We start from the raw sequence: 19756 nt of genomic DNA, 5'->3' as shown, positions 1-19756 counted from the left end.
AAAGCAACTAATCTGGATTGATATTTAATTTTATAATTAATTTTATTCACATTAATTACAAATTTTACTTTTTTCCCGGTTAATGTTTAATTTAATGTACATGAAATTAAGAATTTTTTATTTTAATAAATAAATTAATTATAATAATTACTAAAATAAATAATTTAAAAAATATTTACCAAAACAAATATTTTTTTATTATCTCGTTTATACTGTAAATGAGATAATTTTACATGTATCTCGTTTACAGTGTAAACAAGATAAGACAGGTGACGTAATACGTATATATCTCGTTTATAGTCACTACAAAATTTTTAATTGTTTGTGAAAATTTTTTGGTGAAAATTATTATAAACCTCCATAATATATTTTACGGAAAAGCTCTGCATACAAGCCATTAGGGCTTGTATACTTTACAAGTTCATTAAACAATAAAATCAAAATACCCGCTGCTCCACGTACGTTGATTACACGCGCTATATAACATCCCGCGTATATCTAACTACCAAATTTAAAATATTTGTTTCCTTCTTCGTTTTCGTTATTTTGAGATTTGGTTGTTCTTCTTCTCGCGCGTCTTCCCTCCTTCTTCTCCATCGTTCTTTTCCTCTCCTTTTCTCACTGGTATGTTCTTCGTTTACGTTACCTTTTTCTCTCTCTGCAACTCGAGCTTCGTTTTCTATTTTGATTTGTTGTTTTCTGAAATCAAAGTTTGAACTCGTTTTGAAGATAATGGATCATTCAACCTCAGATTGTCAGCTGAATCCAGGCGAGGTGGATTATGAATTTGAATCTAACGAAGTTCCTGAGGTTTGATTTACATAATGAATTTTCTTTCAGTAATTTGTATAGCATTGTGTAGTTGAAAAATTGCTGAACATTGACTGTGAAACTAACACGTTAACATGAATCTGTCGATTCAATGTATTAGTTGTGATTAATTACGTGGAATTTATAGCAGACGCTCGGGTGTAGATCAATTCTTCTTTGGGTGTATTTTAGCTAGAAGTGTGGGTGTATCTACACTTTACTGGTTTTTTGTTATTTTAATTGAGTTGTTGTTGTTCAGGTGTATTATATCAGACATGATTGGGTGTGTTTTTAGTTTTTGACATGGTGTATTCTGCAGCCTGTGTATTTACAGTTTATGGCTTTAAAGGTCATTCTGTAGTTGAGTTGTTGCAGTTCGGGTGTATCATATTAGACATGATTGGGTGTATTTGAATCATATCTATGGGTGTATTCACAGTTCTGACACGGTGTATTGTGCAGCCTCTCTTGGTTGTTGATGACGAGCTTGTTCCGAAGGTCGGAATGACCTTTACCACCCTTGAAGATGCTGGAAAATTTTACAGGAACTACGCCAAGGCTGCAAGTTTCTCTACAAGAGTTCGGTGCACAAATAGGAAGGGAAACGAGATTAAGAATCAACTGATTACATGTAGCAGAGAGGGAAAATGGAAATCTAAAATATCTCCAACCGAGAAGACCAATCCTTCGTTGCATGGGAGGAAACGCTCCGAAAGGATTTCTCACCGATCAGTGTGCATCAATGAAAAGGGCTTTAGAGGCCTGTATGCCAACAACAGTTCACCGTTGGTGTATTTGGCACATCATGAAGAAGATTCCAAGCAAATTAAACGGGTACAAGAGACATGCCGATATCGAACAAGAAATGAGACAAGTTGTTTGGAACTCTCATAGCAAAGACTCATTCGATAGGAATTGGAACGATTTTCTGCTGAATTTTGGTCTTGCGGACAACAAGTGGCTTTCAGGTAATGTCTTTTTAAAATCTGCAGCAAAGGTGTAAATTGTATGTTCTCTTGGGTGTATTTACAGTCTGTGTTTGGGTGTATTATACAGATCTGTACGAAGACTGTCACATATGGGTTCCTATCTATCTGGATCACCACTTCTGGGCAGGGATGAGAAGCACACAAAGGAGCGAGAGCATGCATTCATTTTTTAACAAGTATATCACTCGGAACAGCTCGCTTATTCAGTTCGTCAAACAATACGATAATTGCCTCGGAAGCAGGGAGCAAGCAGAGAGAGAATCAGATGCTGCAGATTTTCATACGGTCATACCGTGTGCAACCAAATCCTCCATTGAAGCTCAGTTTCAAGATGCGTACACTCACGCAAAGTTTAGGGAAGTCCAAGCGCAATTCAGAGGAAAGACGAATTGCATCACCAGATTAAAGAATTCTGCTCTAGGCTATTCAGTATACGAAGTCGGAGAACAAGTTTCCAGCTCAATATTCAACAAGTTCGTGGTTACTTACGACTCAGTTGCAGCCGAGGTAAAATGCCAATGCTTATTATTCGAGTCGAGGGGGATACTGTGCCGTCACGCACTAAGCGTGTTAAGCTTCGAACAAGTAAGCCAATTGTCCCCTAGATACATACTGGAACGATGGAGCAAGAAGGTAAAGAGACGACACACACACATCAAGAGCAGCCACGACGAGCCACTAATGGAGCCAAGAAGCAAGAGGTTCGACCAATTGGTTTTTCGTTCGCAAAATATTTGCGAATTTGCCTCCGAATCGAAGGAGCTGACTGCAATTCTGCACCGTGCGTACGATAACGTCATGGCCGAGATGGAAGCATTAAAAGCCAAAAGGAAGGGGACATCTTCTTTATCCCACGAAGATGCCAACTTGGAATCCGTTAACGAGCTTCAAAGCCCGCCAAGGATTCGAACAAGAGGACGTCCAAAAAACAGGCTAGGTTCAAAGCTGGAGAAACAGATTGCAAATGCCACAAAGAAGAAGAAGACGAAAGTTTTAAGCGAGGTAAAAGTAATGTTCTTTAAATTTGTGGCGATTGAGTTTATTTTTCTCGTTAATAGGTTAGCTAATGTGTGAGTGTTATATTCAGATAAACCTGTTTGATGCTGCATCAGCGGCGCATTCAAATTCCAGCCAATATCAAGGACACGTTATGAATTATCAGTTCAGGGTACCAGCAGCAGGGGATAACTCTTTGGGTGTATAGTTTTATAGAATATGGGTGTAAAAGCACTGTTCTTTTGGGTGTATTTTTGTTAATTCACAATTTACATATAGACACATATTTAGATACATATAGAACAAAAGCTGTAAAAATTCGCAGGTTATGGGTGTATATTTGATTTGATGTTTTTCTTCATATTTTAGTACATGTAATTCATACATTTTGAATACAGCACAGACAGTTTTGGTGTATATTTTATGCAATCTTGGGTGTATTATTAGACTTGCGTTGGGTGTAACAGTTTATAATTTGCGTTTATATATGCCTTGATTTTTTCCTTCATATTTTACCACCTGTAATACAGCTTTTGAATACATCACAGACAATTTACCAGCACAGATAGTTTAACTATGGAAAAAAATATACATGGAATAGAAGTTGTTGATAAATGGAAAATATTTACATCATTTGTTCAATTTACAAACTACCCAGCAGTTGAATTACGCAGTTTCTATATCAGCAGAATTAATCTGACAAACGGACTCAATAATACAGAGGATGGCTTCGACAGCCTTATAGCACTACTCTCTCTAATTGCCCGATCTCTTTCTTTATTCATCTCACTGAATAGTATCCGGGAAGCATACTCCACTCTATAGTGGTCCACCTCCTCCTACAATTAAAAAGTATATTCTGTTTAAACAGCAATATTAATTCAGTAAAGTAATACAGAGTTATATAGTTCTAAAGACAGTTACCTGTGGCTAATTATCCCATTCATACTTCCCTTTTTTGATGTTTTCCGGCTCAATTAACTCCATCCACTTCATAACGTAGATAGCGCAGTCATAGCTGAAAATGAAGAAAATAAATTACAAATCTCATTTACGAAAGTTTAATGTTCAGAGTCACAAATTTATACCTTGTTTTTTGGCCTGATATTTTAACATATGATGCTTTAATTTTCTTCTCGTTCTCGTCTTTCTGCAGAGGTTCCCCGTCGGCATATGTTATCAATCTTGAAAATACATATCCCTTAAATAGCAAAACAAATCAGTAATACACCCGAATAAATGCACAAGATACACCCAACTGAATGGACAATATACACCCAACACAACTAACGAAATAGACCTATCTATTAAAGTAAAGAAGACAGAGGCAACTTACAGTGAATTTATTAATCTTCTTTCTCTCATCGCTTGGAGCTTTTTTGTGTAGCGGGTCAAGTATATGACATTTCCGCTTCGTTGTATTTATTAGCCATAACCACCAATGCCCCGAGTGGCAAACAGGAGCAAAAATCTGAAGGATTGCCACATTTCAACAGTGTGTTATTTTATTTGGCATATAAATAAATAAGAGTACTAACAAATTTAGCAAACAAAAACTTACATATGGATGTGAAGTTAACTTTTTTCTATCTATGAAGGGAATGAAACTCGGGTAGGCTTCCACCCTGAATTCCTTTTTCGTTTTCGGTGATATGAATTCCCCCTTTGGGTGATCCGAAAGCGCCATGCTCTGCAAGAATTGCGAAATAAGAAATGAAATACTAAACTTACACCCAATTGAACGTAAAAAATACACCCAAATCAATACAGAAAATACACCCAAAGTTCGTAGAAGTAACACTTACCACAATATCGGGGGGAGACAGTATATTTGTTCTTGAAACCTCTTTTCATTTTTCTGGTTGAGGATGAGGCAGATGGCAGATACAATCTAGAAATATATGCCGAAATCAATTTTACATTAATAAGCATTGCAATTGACTTTGGTGTAAAAACATTAATGTTATTCTAATATTACCTGAGATTCTATATCACTTTTTGCCTGGAGGGATACAAGGTGCATTCTCATCAAAATGTATTCTCCTTGGCCAATCAGAGTGCACATCTCCTCATACTCGTTAGTATTGCCATCTGCATCTTCCTTCAGTCTCGTCCCCCAGATGTAGCACTTTTGTTTCATATCATCCGTAATCTGATATAATCCCCCAGGAGTTTGAAACTTTGCAGAACTTTCTCCTCCAGTCTCCCTCTGAATTTGTGGACTTTTGTTTTTTCCCTTCGCCGCACTGCTTGCTATTTTTTGGACCAAATCGTCCAATTGTTCTATCAAATTTGCAGATTCTGGAGATTTTTCCCTTTCTGTCTCCTGTGTTGACGCCCCCTCCTGGCTTGAATCAGTCAATCCAAGGCTGAATGATGGCACCCCTGGATCTGTTTTAGGAACATAGGATGCTGTCCGTGCCATCATCAATAGGGCAGCAGCGTCTTCTGCGTCTGGGTGACTGCGTCATCATGTATAAGAATAAGAATAAGAATAAGAATATACGGATGATAAGCAAAGATTGATTTTAGTCTGATGAACTTACATTTTAGTTGGAGCTGGGGGAAGCGTGGGTGTGGTCTCTTGAAGTTGTTTGGGGGTTTCAGGAGTGCTGCACAGTTTCAAAAAATTAATCACGGCATAAAAAAAAACTAATCAGGAACAATATACACCCAAACTGTTAGCAAATATACACCCAAACTCTAAACAAATATACACTCAATACTATTTCTTACGTTTCTGTAGTCCCTTCAATCTGTAGCATAGGGGTTGGTTCAAAATCTGTCTCAGTGGTTGTTTGGGATGCCGGCACAAAAACCTGAATTGGGACTCTAAACAAGAAGAAAAATGAAAGGTTAACAACGCCTTTGAAAATAATAAGCTTATAAGGTTGAAATATTCTTGCAAAACTCACACTGCAAGCGCATCCGACGGTGTCTGTTCCCTCACAACCATCATATTCGAATCAGCCGGACTCAACCTAAAATACACCCAAAGAAATTCAAGAAATACACCCGAACAATTCAAAAAGAAGACAGGCTTTATTTTTTTGAGAACTTACATACTTGCAGTTTTTGCTTTTTTTTCCTGCATTTTTTTTCTTAAATAAAATAATAAAGGGCTTTTTTTTTCTAAAAAAAATATATACAGAATTAGAAGTAGAAGGGTAATAGAAGAACAAAAGTAACGGTTATTTGAAAGAGAAATTACATGCTCTGTGACGGCTGGTTTACACTACTCTGTTCTGTGCGTCCTTGAGAGGAAGGATCATCACTTTCCAAGTTCACAGCCAGTATTCTAAAACAGATTTCATGTTATTCAGACAAAATAAGATATAGGTATAAAATACACCCAAATGAATGCACAAGATACAACCAACCGAATGGACAATATACACCCAACACAACAAACTTAATATCCCAACTTAGTAAACAACATACACCCAACCTGATCCACAAAATACACCCAAATGGTTCCACAAAATACACCCAAATCATGATAACAAGATTTTATTAAATAATAAAGCTTCTTACGTTTTAGACGACACATAGCGACCTTCTGTCGATCGCAGGTCAGCTCGGTTCTCCCTGCGAAACAAGAAACAATTATTAGCAAACAAAACACACCAAAATCTGAAATACACAGCCCAGCAAGACATACCCCTCTGCAGCAGATTTATCAACATTTTCCCTTAGCCATTCATCTAGTTCGTCACTTGATATTTCATATGTCTCACTACATTCATAAAAGAAGATGTTAACAAAAATAATTACGATGATAGACGGTAATATAGCTTACGAGGTACTGTACCCGTCAAAGTATTGATCTTCTTTAGGAGGTGAATCCTCCACAACAACTTTTTTTTTGTTGTGTTCTGGGTGGAAAAAAAAGAGTACCAATCAGAAATAAAAAATTAATTTTATTACAGAATATTATGCAAAGAAGTGCTTACTTTTTTGGTGTTGTTTTTGTTTTTTTCTTTTTCTTCTCCTTCTCTGCAGGTGATGATTCTTCGCTCCTATAAGTTAATAATAGACACTTCAGTTAATACACGAAATCTTTATAATGAAGCCAAAAGAAAGGAGTAATAATTTCAGGACATTACTCATCACTTGGTTCAGATTCAGATTCTGAATCAGAATCTGACTCCTCTTGCCTCTGCTTTCTTTTTCTGGAGTCCATTCTTGAAGGCAAACAATCATTATTTAGAACATACTAAAAATACACCCAAATGAATTCACAAGATACACCCAAATGAATATACAATATACACCCAACGCAGCAAACGAACACACCCAGCTTAATAAACTACACACACCCAACGTGATCAACAAAATACACCCAACTCGAAAAAGAAATTACACCCAAGTATGGTACTTACTTTTTCCCCTTTTTGCTGGGGTGTTTTCTTCCTGAATCCTCTGAGTCTTCTTGAGTCTCAGACTCAGAGGTAGAAGTGTCACTGTCAGTAGCTGTTTCTGTCTCCGAAGACGATGTTGGACTCGCCTTCCTTTTTTTTGTTTTTTTTTTATTTCTTGTTTTTTTTGTTTTTTTCTTTTTTTTTTCATTTTTTCTCTTGCTCTTGTCTCCGCCATCTTCACAATCCCCTGAAACATTAGATATTTTAGCTAGCAGCATTCAGGTAAATAAAATACAAGCAACATATTATGTTTACTTACCAAAATTTCTTCTATTTCTGCAGTCATTCTTTCCACCAACTGCTCCTTAGTCCAGTTGGCAATCCAAGGCTTTGGTGGTCTTTCAGCCCTCTTCTTGCCGAGATCCCTCACAATTGCCTTCTTCTCCTCAGTCATATTTCTGAACTTATCACTCAGGAGATGTGTGGCACACTTAAGGTTTTTGTTTGGTTTCTTGCTGCCATTTTCTCTGAAACGAAAAATACACCCAAAGATATCAGTAAGATACACCCATTAATAACAGTAAGATACACCCATAGATATGATTCAGATACATTCATTGATAACAGTGAGATACACCCATAGATATGATTAAGATAAATCCATATATATCAGTCAGGTATCACTCAAACATGCTTCAATATCAAATTAATTGAGATATCAGAAAGATACACGCATATATGAGTCAGATACACCCATTGATAACAGTAAGATACACCCATATGTAAGAATCAGATACACCCATTGATAACAGTGAGATACACCCATAGATATTATTCAGATACATCCATATAGATATCAGTCAGATATCACTTAACCATGCTTCAATATCAAGCCACATTACAAGGTTAAGCAGTATACACCCCCCAATCTACGGAATAAACCCCCAAAAATCAACAACAATAGCAGGAGAACTTAGAACAAGAACGTAGAACGACGTAGAATTTAGAAGAACGACGTAGAACTTAGAACAGTGTAACAAAGAAGCAAGAATAATAGTAAACCCTAGAAGAACGACGTAGAAGAAAAGTAAAATATACAGGAATCTTAATGAACTTACGTTGAGTATTGTTGCTTTGTTTTCTCTTCAGATTCTTCACGGAGAGTTTGATGGTGTTTTGATGGAGGTTTCGAACAACGATTTGTATATTTTGAACTTTGATTTTCGCTCGAAAATGGGAGGGTTTCCTTGTTTTCGAAGCGCTTTGAGAAGTGGAAGAAGTGGAAGAAGTGAAAGAGTCTGCCATACGTAACGGTTGTAGTGTTGAGCGCGTGATTTTGACGCGCCATGTTATCTCTCTTTATGCGCGTGAGTTCTATTTGGGCTGGGCCAACTTGTAAGCTTGTAAACTTGTACGTGTAGCAGGCCCGTATATTTTAATAGTCACAATTTGTAAAACTTTCCTAAATCATTAACAATAACCCTCACAGCCCAATCAATACTTAAAATTTTTTTAGCCCAAATAAATATTAGTCCATAACAAAAATTGAAAAAAAAAAAGAAGAGTCGAAAGAGAGGCTTCGAGCGAGAGAGAGGGAGAGGGACGATTTATTGCCGCCGTCATCTCCTCCGTCAAGCGTTACCGGTGGAGTTATGAATGGAGATCGTGGAGCCTCTGAATTTTCGTTGACCTCTCAGAGTGACGATTTGATTCAGATTGTTGAGGTAATGCTTTAAATCTCCCGCTTCTGCGTCGTCTTCCACCGCGGGTTGTGCCGCTGGTTCTGCTTTTCCTCCGGCGGCTTGAAGCACTCAGAGTGTGGTTTCGGCGCGAATTCGATGGTTCTAGCTGAGGAGATCAAGAAGGCGAGCTAACGAGTATCTGTAAGCTTCGATTGAAGCTACGTTCAAAACTATCAGATCTCGTGGAACTGATTTCACGTCGTGTGGAGTCATTACAATGAGGATTTATTCCTAATTTTTTCTTGTCCTTTGCTTTCTTCAATTCTTCAAATTTTTTCAAAGATATTAGATTTTGTGATAATTTGATGATATAGTTTTGGCAAAATTATACACAAATCCTGCTTCTTATGTTCTAATGTACTCTTCTCTTCTGTAAATTTTTCAGGTCAAGGCAGAGGATTTGATATAGATTTAGTTAAGTTGATTTGATATATTATAAAGGTGACTAGACATAAATGGAAAATTGTTATTCTCTATTGAAAATTTTGATTTTTCTTGAAGTAAAAAGGATGTTCGGGTTTATAGTTTAGGTGATCATTAGGTTCAATTGTTTCCATTAGAGGTTATTCCCCTTTATTGATGCAGATTTGTTGAGATATATCTATAAATTAAGTGTTTAGTACTTTGTCGATTCAAATTTCAAAATGCAAAATAGTTATCTTTTCTAATCTCCCAGTTCTTAATATCTGTCGCTTTAAAAATTTGGTGAATTAATAACTTAAGTATTTGAGTATTAACTCTCTAGTATGTCAAGTTTTTCTTCAACTTCAATTTTTCTTATCACTAAGTTTTCTGATTCAGTGTGTTTTATAGGTAGTTGCTGGGCATTCTCCTCCACTGGGGCCATAGAAGGGATAAATGCAATAGTAACTGGGGACCTTATAAGCCTTTCAGAATAAGAACTTGTGGATTGTGACAAAACTAATGATGGATGTGAGGGAGGGTACATGGACTATGCTTTTGAATGGGTAATGAACAATGGTGACATAGATACTGAAACTGATTACCCATACTATTCTAATATTGATTCCTTACTATTCTAATATTGAGTAGCCTCATTATATTAATTTGAACCTAATTATTTAAGATTTTCATAAATTAGGAGGAAAACAAAGTTGTTAGCATTGATGGATACAATGATGTGGCAAAATCAGATAGTGCTCTTCTGTGTGCTATTGTGAAGCAACCTATCAGTGCAGGTATACATGGCTCTTCATTGGATTTTCAATTATACACTGGTTTAAGTGTTGTTTTCCTGTTCCTTTTACTCATTGCAAAATAAATAAGAGTATAGCAGTAAAATTAGATCATGTTATAAAATAATTTTAGCAGCATACTCTTTTGTAAGTAGATTCTTCTTTTCTTGAATAGGGCATCTATGATGGAGATTGCTCAAGTAACCCAGATGATATTGACCATGCAATATTAATAGTGGGATATGGATCAGAGGGTGATGAAGATTACTGGATATGGATCAAAGGGTAATGAAGGATGAGGTGTGCATTTTTGTTATTTTTATTATTCTAAATGCAATGGTTGTTCTATGACAGTTCTAAATGCAATGGTTGTTCCTTTATTTTACCATGAAGAAGAGGTATTTGTGCATTTTGCATATAACAGCAAACTTTATATTTCATTTATAGGTAAAAGAAATGAAACAACAGGTGCTGTGATTACTTGGAATAGCAAATCATCTGATAAAGGCCCTGATGGCCAAACATTGGGAACCTATGGTTCAGCAACTGTTGGATTGATTCTGATTTTTTCTGTGCCTCCCAGGTCAGTTTTGAGGTAAATTCAGGACACATTTTTCTTTTTATTTTTATGGAATAATATCAGAATATGTAACAAAACTTTAATTTGGTTGGTTTCAGAATTCAGTGGTTGCAATGCCTGGTGGAAATGGAATGCAAGCAGTGGCACTGAGGGTAAACAGTAATAGAGCCATGTTCTATAAAGTTAAGATCAAAGGAACACAGGACACTCTCTTAGACAACACAGGAACAGTCATGTTTGGCAGTGCTAAATCACTCTATGAGGTATCAATAGCATTATTTACTCTTTTCATTTCCTAGTTTATTAGTTCACTATTGACAGAGTTGTTAGATATATTAACATACTTAGGAATCCCTCAATTCTTAAATAGTTGTTAGATATATTAGGATTAAAATGTGGTGAAGACTTTGCTCTTGTATGGTTGATCGTCATTTTCATGTTTCATTTCGAACCGGAAATTCAAAGATGATGACTGAACCATATTAATTTGGATTTTACTCGTGAGGTTAATGTTCGCATCTAATTTGTTTGATCTGTATACACAACTAATACAACTATCAAAATCATGTTAAAGAAATCACTTGATTTGCCTTTCAATAATACAAGTCCCCTACCTCTTCTTCTATCTCTGTATAATCTGTATAATTTTGGACATTGTTTAATTCAATTATTCATTTTCCTAGATCGGTTTAAAAATTAGACTCTGATGGGTATATATATATATTTCTTCCTTTTGATTAATGTCGCTGAAGAATTTATCATTCATGAGTAGGGATTAACATGGAGTGAAAGAAAGGACGTAAGTAGGAATATAATGGTAATGGATGATTGAATCCAAATTCCATAGTCATGATGTGAAATTGAGAAAGCAAACATGTCACCCGTTGCAAAATAGTTGATTTCCTTGCTTTCTTGAAGTTTAATTGTTTATAATATAAATTTTTAAATTTAATTTGCTAAATAAACTCCAGTGACTTCAAAAACTCTGAGATCCACTACAATATATATCAAATCAAATCATTCAGTAGTTCAGTACCCCATTATATATTTGGTAATGTAAAATAAGACGAAATTGTCATATATGACGAAATTGTCATATATTTCGTTATTTATAGTTATGCATGTCTTTTTAGAAAAGACTTTTTTTGAATGATCTTTTTTAAAAAAATCGTTTATAAAAGTAAAAGTGATTTTATGTTTAGATATCTCATATAAAAAAAATTTTATTTATCAGTTATATTTGGGTAAAATAATATAAAAGTATTTTTTGTTGATTTATTATGTGAAAAATATCTTTTTATTTTAAGAAAAAAGATCTTTTAAAAAAAGATGTGAATTGTAACTTCTCAAAAATGATATATTTTTTTTATCTTTGACAAATTTCTAATAGTAAAAGTAAAAATATTAAAAAAATATCTTTTTTGAGAAGCTACAATTTACATTTTTTTTTAAAAGATCATTATTCCTTAAAAAAAGATGTTTTTTACATAATAAATGAACAAAAAAGTACTTTTATCTTATTTTACCCAAACATAATTGATAAATAAAAAGATCTTTTTACATGAGATATCCAAGCATAAAATTACTTTTATTTTTGTAAAAAATCTTTTAAAAAAATTATTTAAATTTTTTTTCTAAAAATGACATCCAAACAAGTTCTTAGAAATTTGCCAAACACACTAAAAAATAAAAAAGAGCCAAATACATTAAAAAATAAAAAAGATCTTTTTTTCATTGAAAAAAAAGATTTTTTTATCGATTTAGTAACATCCAAACAAATACTAAAACAGGTGAAGTTTCATTTCAAAAATTATTATCTACATAACAATTTTTCACAAATAAATTTATCACAATAATTAACCGTATATATAAACTCCACTATTAAATTTTACAAAATAAATTAATAAAAAAATATAATATATATATCTACTATTTATTATTATAGAAGACTAAATTAATACTTTATTTTTTTCAAAAACTAATTAGTTTGAAGTCAAAAACTTTAAAACACTAATTGTTACTTTACTCGTGAAACAATTATACAAATAAAAATGATTGAAATAAATTTAATAATTTTCTTTCGCAATGACATCTTTTTGCCTCTAAATTCTCTACACATAATTCCCCTTATATATCTTATATATCTTAAATAAAGATTAAATAAAAATAAAATAGTAGTATTCCATAAAACATATTTATTTATATAATTAGTTGCTCTAAAATATCTGCGTTGAATTATAAAAATCACCTTCATCGTTAATTACTGGTGACGATATTATTTCAGGTAGTGGCATTGCCAAGGATATATTAGTTGGAGGCAACCCTGCTCATGCCCCAAACCAAGGTATATATGCCTACTTCCATGCTTGTCTAGACCTCACTCTTTCTTCTTTTCTTTTGCTTTTGTTCTTTATCCCCCCATCATTCAATGCAAAATTATCTTAATTATTTAATAATGTAAAATAAGACGAAATTGTCATATATGACGAAATTGTCATATATTTCGTTATTTATAGTTATGCATGTCTTTTTAGAAAAGACTTTTTTTGAATGATCTTTTTTAAAAAAATCGTTTATAAAAGTAAAAGTGATTTTATGTTTAGATATCTCATATAAAAAAAATTTTATTTATCAGTTATATTTGGGTAAAATAATATAAAAGTATTTTTTGTTGATTTATTATGTGAAAAATATCTTTTTATTTTAAGAAAAAAGATCTTTTAAAAAAAGATGTGAATTGTAACTTCTCAAAAATGATATATTTTTTTTATCTTTGACAAATTTCTAATAGTAAAAGTAAAAATATTAAAAAAATATCTTTTTTGAGAAGCTACAATTTACATTTTTTTTTAAAAGATCATTATTCCTTAAAAAAAGATGTTTTTTACATAATAAATGAACAAAAAAGTACTTTTATCTTATTTTACCCAAACATAATTGATAAATAAAAAGATCTTTTTACATGAGATATCCAAGCATAAAATCACTTTTATTTTTGTAAAAAATCTTTTAAAAAAATTATTTAAATTTTTTTTCTAAAAATGACATCCAAACAAGTTCTTAGAAATTTGCCAAACACACTAAAAAATAAAAAAGAGCCAAATACATTAAAAAATAAAAAAGATCTTTTTTTCATTGAAAAAAAAGATTTTTTTATCGATTTAGTAACATCCAAACAAATACTAAAACAGGTGAAGTTTCATTTCAAAAATTATTATCTACATAACAATTTTTCACAAATAAATTTATCACAATAATTAACCGTATATATAAACTCTACTATTAAATTTTACAAAATAAATTAATAAAAAAATATAATATATATATCTACTATTTATTATTATAGAAGACTAAATTAATACTTTATTTTTTTCAAAAACTAATTAGTTTGAAGTCAAAAACTTTAAAACACTAATTGTTACTTTACTCGTGAAACAATTATACAAATAAAAATGATTGAAATAAATTTAATAATTTTCTTTCGCAATGACATCTTTTTGCCTCTAAATTCTCTACACATAATTCCCCTTATATATCTTACATATTCTGTTGCAATACATAATTTTGCACTTGAATGAAAATAAAGATTAAATATAATTCTGTTACAGGCCAGCGCAGCTGAGCACGATGACCGACTCGGCCCGTGGGCAATTCGATCTACGCGGTCGGGTTAGCGCGTATAACCCGTTTGGTCTGCGACCTGGATGCGTACGCCCGTTACCAACTGCATGACAGCTGTGAGAAACGAAGCTTTTAGAAAGGAGGCCTCTTCCTGTGGGGTCCACTCTACTGACAGGATATATAAGGGGAGGGTCCTACCCCTCCTCCAATGTACGTCACTTTATTCCTTTCTTTCACACCACCTGCACAGTATTTGACTTGAGCGTTGGAGTGTCCTTGCAGGTGGCACCCCCATTTCACCTCGAGAAGAGCTCGGTAAGTCGGCAGCTTCAGCATCTCGCACCCCAGATCCAGAGCAAGCCCGGAACCCACCATCGCATTCAGGAGTCACCACCTAATTGTGTACTAAAAATATAAATCTTTTTTGTACATAATTAATTTTTATAATGACCTACAAGCATGGTCAAAAAAGAGTTAAGTTCCTCCTAAAGGTATTTGGCTAAAAGGATGGAACCCAAAAGAACACCTTGAGGAGTTGGATTTCTCTTCAGTGGGAACTATATTGGTGGAAGTGGATTGGTTGGATTTGGAGTGTAAAAGTGTCATCTAGTTGAAAGAAAACCAAACTAGATGTCCCTTCACTAATGTCACATGTTAGGAGCTTTAGTTTAACGTGTGAGAATCAACTTCCTACCTTTTCAGTTGACAAGACTTGAGGTGATACAAATACCTAAAGATATTTTGGAAAAAGCAGTAAACCAAATATCAGACTAAAACCATTGGACAATAGATTTCCTCTTCATCATGGTTTTACACTATAAAAAGGAACTCAAGCCACCTCTGTAAATCATCCTTCACTCTCACTTTTCACTTTCACCTTGATCATCTTCTTCTTCACAACCCTTTTCATCCATTACTTTCACCTTCATCCTCTTCTGAGAGCTTCTTTTCTAAACACCTTCACCCTCTCCTTCACCTTTTTTCTAGACCTTTCTTATTCCTGAAGCTGAGAAGCTAAAAAACCCATCTTTTCCTCTACCCAAATTTCCTTTCATTGTTCTTTATTTCATTCATCACCTTCACGAGTAAAAACTGGTAATCGGGTGTTTCACCAGAACATTCGACGACCCTTAGCCCACCCCTGTCCACTTTAAACAAAGCTCATTCATCCTCTTGTGACATTAGTGGAGGTCTCAACACTTGTTCTCCACCTCTATTTCTCACCATCAGTTCTTGTATTGCTTATTTGCCATTAATAGAAGTGTTTTTCCTCACAAGTTTACTTACCCCGAATCTCTCATCTTAACTATTATTTTTCACTTAATCTATTTTTCACGAAACCCACCCGAATCATCTGGCGACTCCACTGGGGAGGAACACTTCGACGTGATGGCTAGAGATCAAACGAGGTATAGAGCCCCCTCACCACATCTGTTTGCGAATCTGGAGAATATGAAGGAAGACGAGAACACCCAGTTACTTGTAGGGAGTTGACGCGTATTCTAAAAGTCAAGGGATCGTGAAGTTGAGTTGCAAGAGTTGGAAGGAAAAAGAGAAGTTGTGGGAAGCAAGATGGAAGAATATCACCGGAGACTGGCATTAGCTTATGACAAGCACATTTGGCCCAGGGTGTTCCTAGAGGGAGATCTGGTACTAAAAATCAGTAGACGCAGTAATAAGGAAGATGTCTTTGCCAAAATGGACTCCCAAATGGGAGGGTCCTTACATTGTTTCTGAGGTACACCCCAACGAACACTGCATCTTGCTGGACCCGGATCATGGAACAACCATTGGTCCCATCAATTTCAAGTACGTTAAACAGTACTATGCCTAATTTCAGTTTTAGAAGTTAGAATTTTAATTCCAAAGGGCTTCTTTATCAAGAGCCAATGTTTATGTTATATTATTCTGCAAGCATCCTGCAATACATGAGAAAACTGCTTTAGCAATCATACACTCAAAAAATGTGAGTGATGCATCTTAAGAAATTTACAGTACAAAATAGTTCCAAAAAAGTGAAGTGTCCCACCCTCCAAACTCCTAAAAAGAGTCGAGCATAAATAGGGCAAGAAAGTTATGGGTACCTTCCTTCTTTTTTTGGAACTGTTTCAAAAAAGTAAAGTGTCCCACCCTCCAAACTCCTAAAAAGAGTCGAGCATAAATAGGGCAAGAAAGTTATGGGTACCTTCCTTTTTTTTTGGCCTAAAAAAAAGGGCAGAAAAAAATGGCTACTACTTTTCTTAAAATCATACACTCCCCTGCAAAAAAAAATTAATTAAAATAAATTATTTTTATTTTTAAATATCTATTTATGGTTACAAACGAACATTGCTCATAATTTTAATTCAATTTCTTTTTTATTTGTGATTTCATTGAAAACTTATACAAATAAGGATATAACATCCAAAGTTGTAAGGAGAAAGATCTTTATCAAAGAATCCCTATAGCTAATTCCAAAATTAGCAATCCAATATACATGGGGCTAAGAGGGGTTAAGACAAAAACAAGAAAAGAAGAAAAAAGGGTCTTACCAAGTAAGACGACAGAGTAAAAAGAACAGAGCGAAGTTGAATGTGGGAGTGTCCTTTGCCCTAAAAGAAAAACTCCCAATTGTTGAAGAAGACAGAAGATTTGAATGATGGTGGTGATAGTAGTGATGATACTGCGCTGTGTAAAAAAATGCCCAACAGAAATGATGAGGAACACCCTCTCCCCTACCCTTTCAGGTGTTCTCTCTTCTTATGTGTCTCTCCAAATCCAAGTATTCAAATTTAAAACGCGTCCAATTAAAAGGTTAAGAGTTTCTCCCCTTCTTATTTCCTTATATATTAAATTATTATATTAAATTAAATCATCACTCTTTTTTTTATAAAAAAAATATACGTATATATATATATATATATAAATAAATAATAATAATATTATGTATATATACATACACTACTTTTAAAAATAAATACATACGTACATACAAATAAATTATGAATATATTTATTTACTAATCTTATTTATTTATTTATTTATTTTATTAATATTTAAAATATTTGCACAATAACATTTTTTTATTCATTTTTTTATGAGTACATAATTATATTCATATTATACAGAAATATTTATATTTGAATATCATAATATTTACAAATACATATCTCATTATGACAAAAAAATAAATAAAAGAGGGGAGATTTGATTCTTTAGAGTTATGATATGTTAACCCAAAAAAAAATTTTTTTAAATTATTCTTGTTCTATTGAGTACAAAAAAGTTTAATGCAGCTTGAGGGAATACTTTGTACCCTCAAAGACTGCATGGAGGCTTATGATTGTGTACTAAAAATATAAATCTTTTTTGTACATAATTAATTTTTATAATGACCTACAAACATGGTAAAAAAAGAGTTAAATTTCTCCTAAAGGTATTAGGCTAAAAGGATGGAACCCAAAAGAACACTTTGAGGAGTTGGATTTCTCTTCAGTGGGAACTATATTGGTGGAAATGGATTGGTTAGATTTAGAGTGTAAAGGTGTCATCTAGTTGAAAGAAAACCAAACTAGATGTCCCTTCACTAATGTCACATGTCAGGAGCTTTAGTTTAACGTGTGGGAATCAACTTCCTACCTTTTTAGTTGACAAGACTTGAGGTGATACAAATACCTAAAGATATTTTGGAAAGAGCAGTAAACCAAATGTCAGACTAAAAGCATTGGACAATAGATTTTCTCTTCATCATGGTTTTACACTATAAAAAGGAACTCAAGCCACCTCTGTAAATCATCCTTCACTCTCACTTTTCACTTTCACCTTGATCAACTTCTTCTTCACAACCCTTTTCATCCTTTACTTTCACCTTCATCCTCTTCTGAGAGTTTCTTTTCTAAACACCTTCACCCTCACCTTCACCTTTTTTCTAGACCTTTCTTATTCCTAAAGCTGAGACGCTAAAAAACCCATTTTTTTCTCTACCCAAATTTTCTTTCATTGTTCTTTATTTCATTCATCACCTTCACGAGTAAAAACTGGCGTTTTGGTGTTCCACCAAAACACTCGACAACCATTAACCAACCTTGTCCACTTTAAACAAAGCTCATTCATCCTCTTGTGACATTAGTGGAGGTCTCAACACTTGTTCTCCACCTCTATTTCTCACCATCAGTTCTTGTATTACTTATTTGCCATTAATAGAAGTGTTTTTCCTCACAAGTTTACTTACCCCGAATCTCTCATCTTAACTATTATTTTTCACTTAATCTATTTTTCACGAAACTCACCTGAATCACCACCAAACCGTTCGGTACCCGACCAACCGAACAGATTCAATGCAAAATTATCTTAATTATTTATTTGATCAATTGGTACAGTTAATAAAAATAATTTTTTGTATTTTATTATTTTAAATTAATTAATTACTAAAATATTAGACCGATTCAATTGGTCAATTAACTAAGCGTCTTTATTTAAGTAGTTTTCTTTGATATATTGAGTTCAAGCTTAATTAGATATGGATGATTTAATTTCAAAAAATCCTAATTATTTGTTAAGTTATTACTTTGTGAAGAACTTTTAAAAGAATTATTGTGTATTTGCAGCATATAGGGAAGAAAAATCAGAATCAAATGTTGGATTAGACGGATTGGTTGAACAAAGTAATATGTCGGGCGTGGGAGGAAGTGTTGATAGACGTTGTTGGAGTTCTTGCTGCTTCTGGTCAGGGTGTATATGTTGCGACCTCTTGTCTTTCTTTAATCCACTACCTGCGGGTAATTAAAGAAGAATGTGTTGTTAGAAATAATATATGTTTCGCTAAAATAAGATGTAGACAATAAAACTCTAAATACAAACTCAGTCTTCTTTTGATCGTGTGATAGCCATGTCTCTTGACTCATTTTAGTCTAAAATAAAAAAAATTAAAAAAAGTAGTAAATTAAAATAAAAAATGAAATATAAATTAAAGAAAAAATTGAATAGATCAAATCCATTTATTTTTTTTTTAATTTTTTATGGTGAACATAGAGAATTTCATTAATTAGAAATTTAGAAGTCCAACTTTTTAAGAGTATAAAAAAAGGGAAGATCTTAGAATAAGATTCTAAGTTGTTTATTTAGGTGGATATTCCTATAATGACATCTTTACATGAAGATAGTATTATACACTATTAAATAAGTTGATATATTTGACTAAATATGTTTGATTAATCATTTAAAAATTTATAATATTATTTTCATATAAAGATGTCATTATGTGAGTATTTTCCGTTTATTTATCTTAAAATGTATGAAAAGTTTTTTTTACTACATTCTTGATATATGATACACATCACTCAAAGACTTTAAAAAAGAATTCAAACTAATAGATATATTTTGTTCTAAATATGAACATGCTCAATAAGTTGAAATGTTTGAAAATACCTAAATAAATTTTTCTCGTATAATGAAATTAAAGTAGCAAGATTAGAAAGTTAAA

The 19756-nt window shown here is 33.3% G+C and overlaps 3 protein-coding genes across 5 annotated transcripts in view; all 3 read left to right on the top strand.

Moving 5' to 3' along the window:
- The window catches only part of LOC107618492, a 28188-nt gene extending 9058 nt beyond the window's left edge, over positions 1-19130 (top strand). Inside the window, exons 2-3 of the mRNA XM_016320589.2 lie at positions 12959-13018; positions 18882-19130. Of these exons, the coding sequence (XP_016176075.1) occupies positions 12959-13018; positions 18882-19060 (239 nt within the window). The 3' untranslated portion in view covers positions 19061-19130. The remainder of the gene's footprint in view (positions 1-12958; positions 13019-18881) is intronic.
- On the top strand, positions 8708-10396 carry LOC107618493 (probable cysteine protease RDL4). 2 transcript variants are annotated; one of them, XR_002353245.1, is made up of 4 exons: positions 8708-9339; positions 9712-9866; positions 10001-10097; positions 10270-10396. XR_002353245.1 is itself a non-coding variant. In XM_021110367.1 (4 exons), exons 2-4 carry the CDS (start codon positions 9846-9848, stop codon positions 10381-10383), a joined length of 273 nt encoding a protein of 90 aa, XP_020966026.1. In that variant the 5' UTR covers positions 8832-9339; positions 9712-9845; the 3' UTR covers positions 10384-10396. The 2 variants fall into 2 exon arrangements, 1 of the variants encoding a protein (XP_020966026.1); XM_021110367.1 differs by having other exon boundaries at positions 8832-9339; positions 10001-10138.
- LOC110266209 (pectinesterase QRT1-like) lies at positions 10443-11293 on the top strand. 2 transcript variants are annotated; one of them, XM_021110366.1, is made up of 2 exons: positions 10443-10677; positions 10773-11293. In XM_021110366.1, the coding sequence occupies exons 1-2, from the start codon at positions 10460-10462 to the stop codon at positions 10822-10824; spliced, it is 270 nt and encodes an 89-aa protein (XP_020966025.1). In that variant the 5' UTR covers positions 10443-10459; the 3' UTR covers positions 10825-11293. The 2 variants fall into 2 exon arrangements, with proteins under 2 accessions (XP_020966025.1, XP_020966024.1); XM_021110365.1 differs by having other exon boundaries at positions 10443-10689; positions 10773-10962.

This window comes from Arachis ipaensis, chromosome B09 (genome assembly GCF_000816755.2).
Source record: "Arachis ipaensis cultivar K30076 chromosome B09, Araip1.1, whole genome shotgun sequence".
NCBI classification, from domain to species: Eukaryota; Viridiplantae; Streptophyta; class Magnoliopsida; order Fabales; family Fabaceae; genus Arachis; species Arachis ipaensis.
Note: the sequence above shows the minus strand (reverse complement) of the source record. Positions and strands in the feature narration are given on the sequence as shown.

Bases quoted from the DNA above. Each gene is read 5' to 3' on its own strand.
- LOC107618493 (XM_021110367.1), top strand. From the start codon at position 9,846: ATGGACTATGCTTTTGAATGG. The intron at 9,867-10,000 runs GTAATGAACAAT...TTCATAAATTAG, and splicing joins TGGACTATGCTTTTGAATGG to GAGGAAAACAAAGTTGTTAG. The intron at 10,139-10,269 runs TTAAGTGTTGTT...TTTCTTGAATAG, and splicing joins ATTTTCAATTATACACTGGT to GGCATCTATGATGGAGATTG.
- LOC110266209 (XM_021110365.1), top strand. From the start codon at position 10,460: ATGGTTGTTCCTTTATTTTACCATGAAGAAGAGGTATTTGTGCATTTT. The intron at 10,690-10,772 runs GTAAATTCAGGA...GGTTGGTTTCAG, and splicing joins CCTCCCAGGTCAGTTTTGAG to AATTCAGTGGTTGCAATGCC.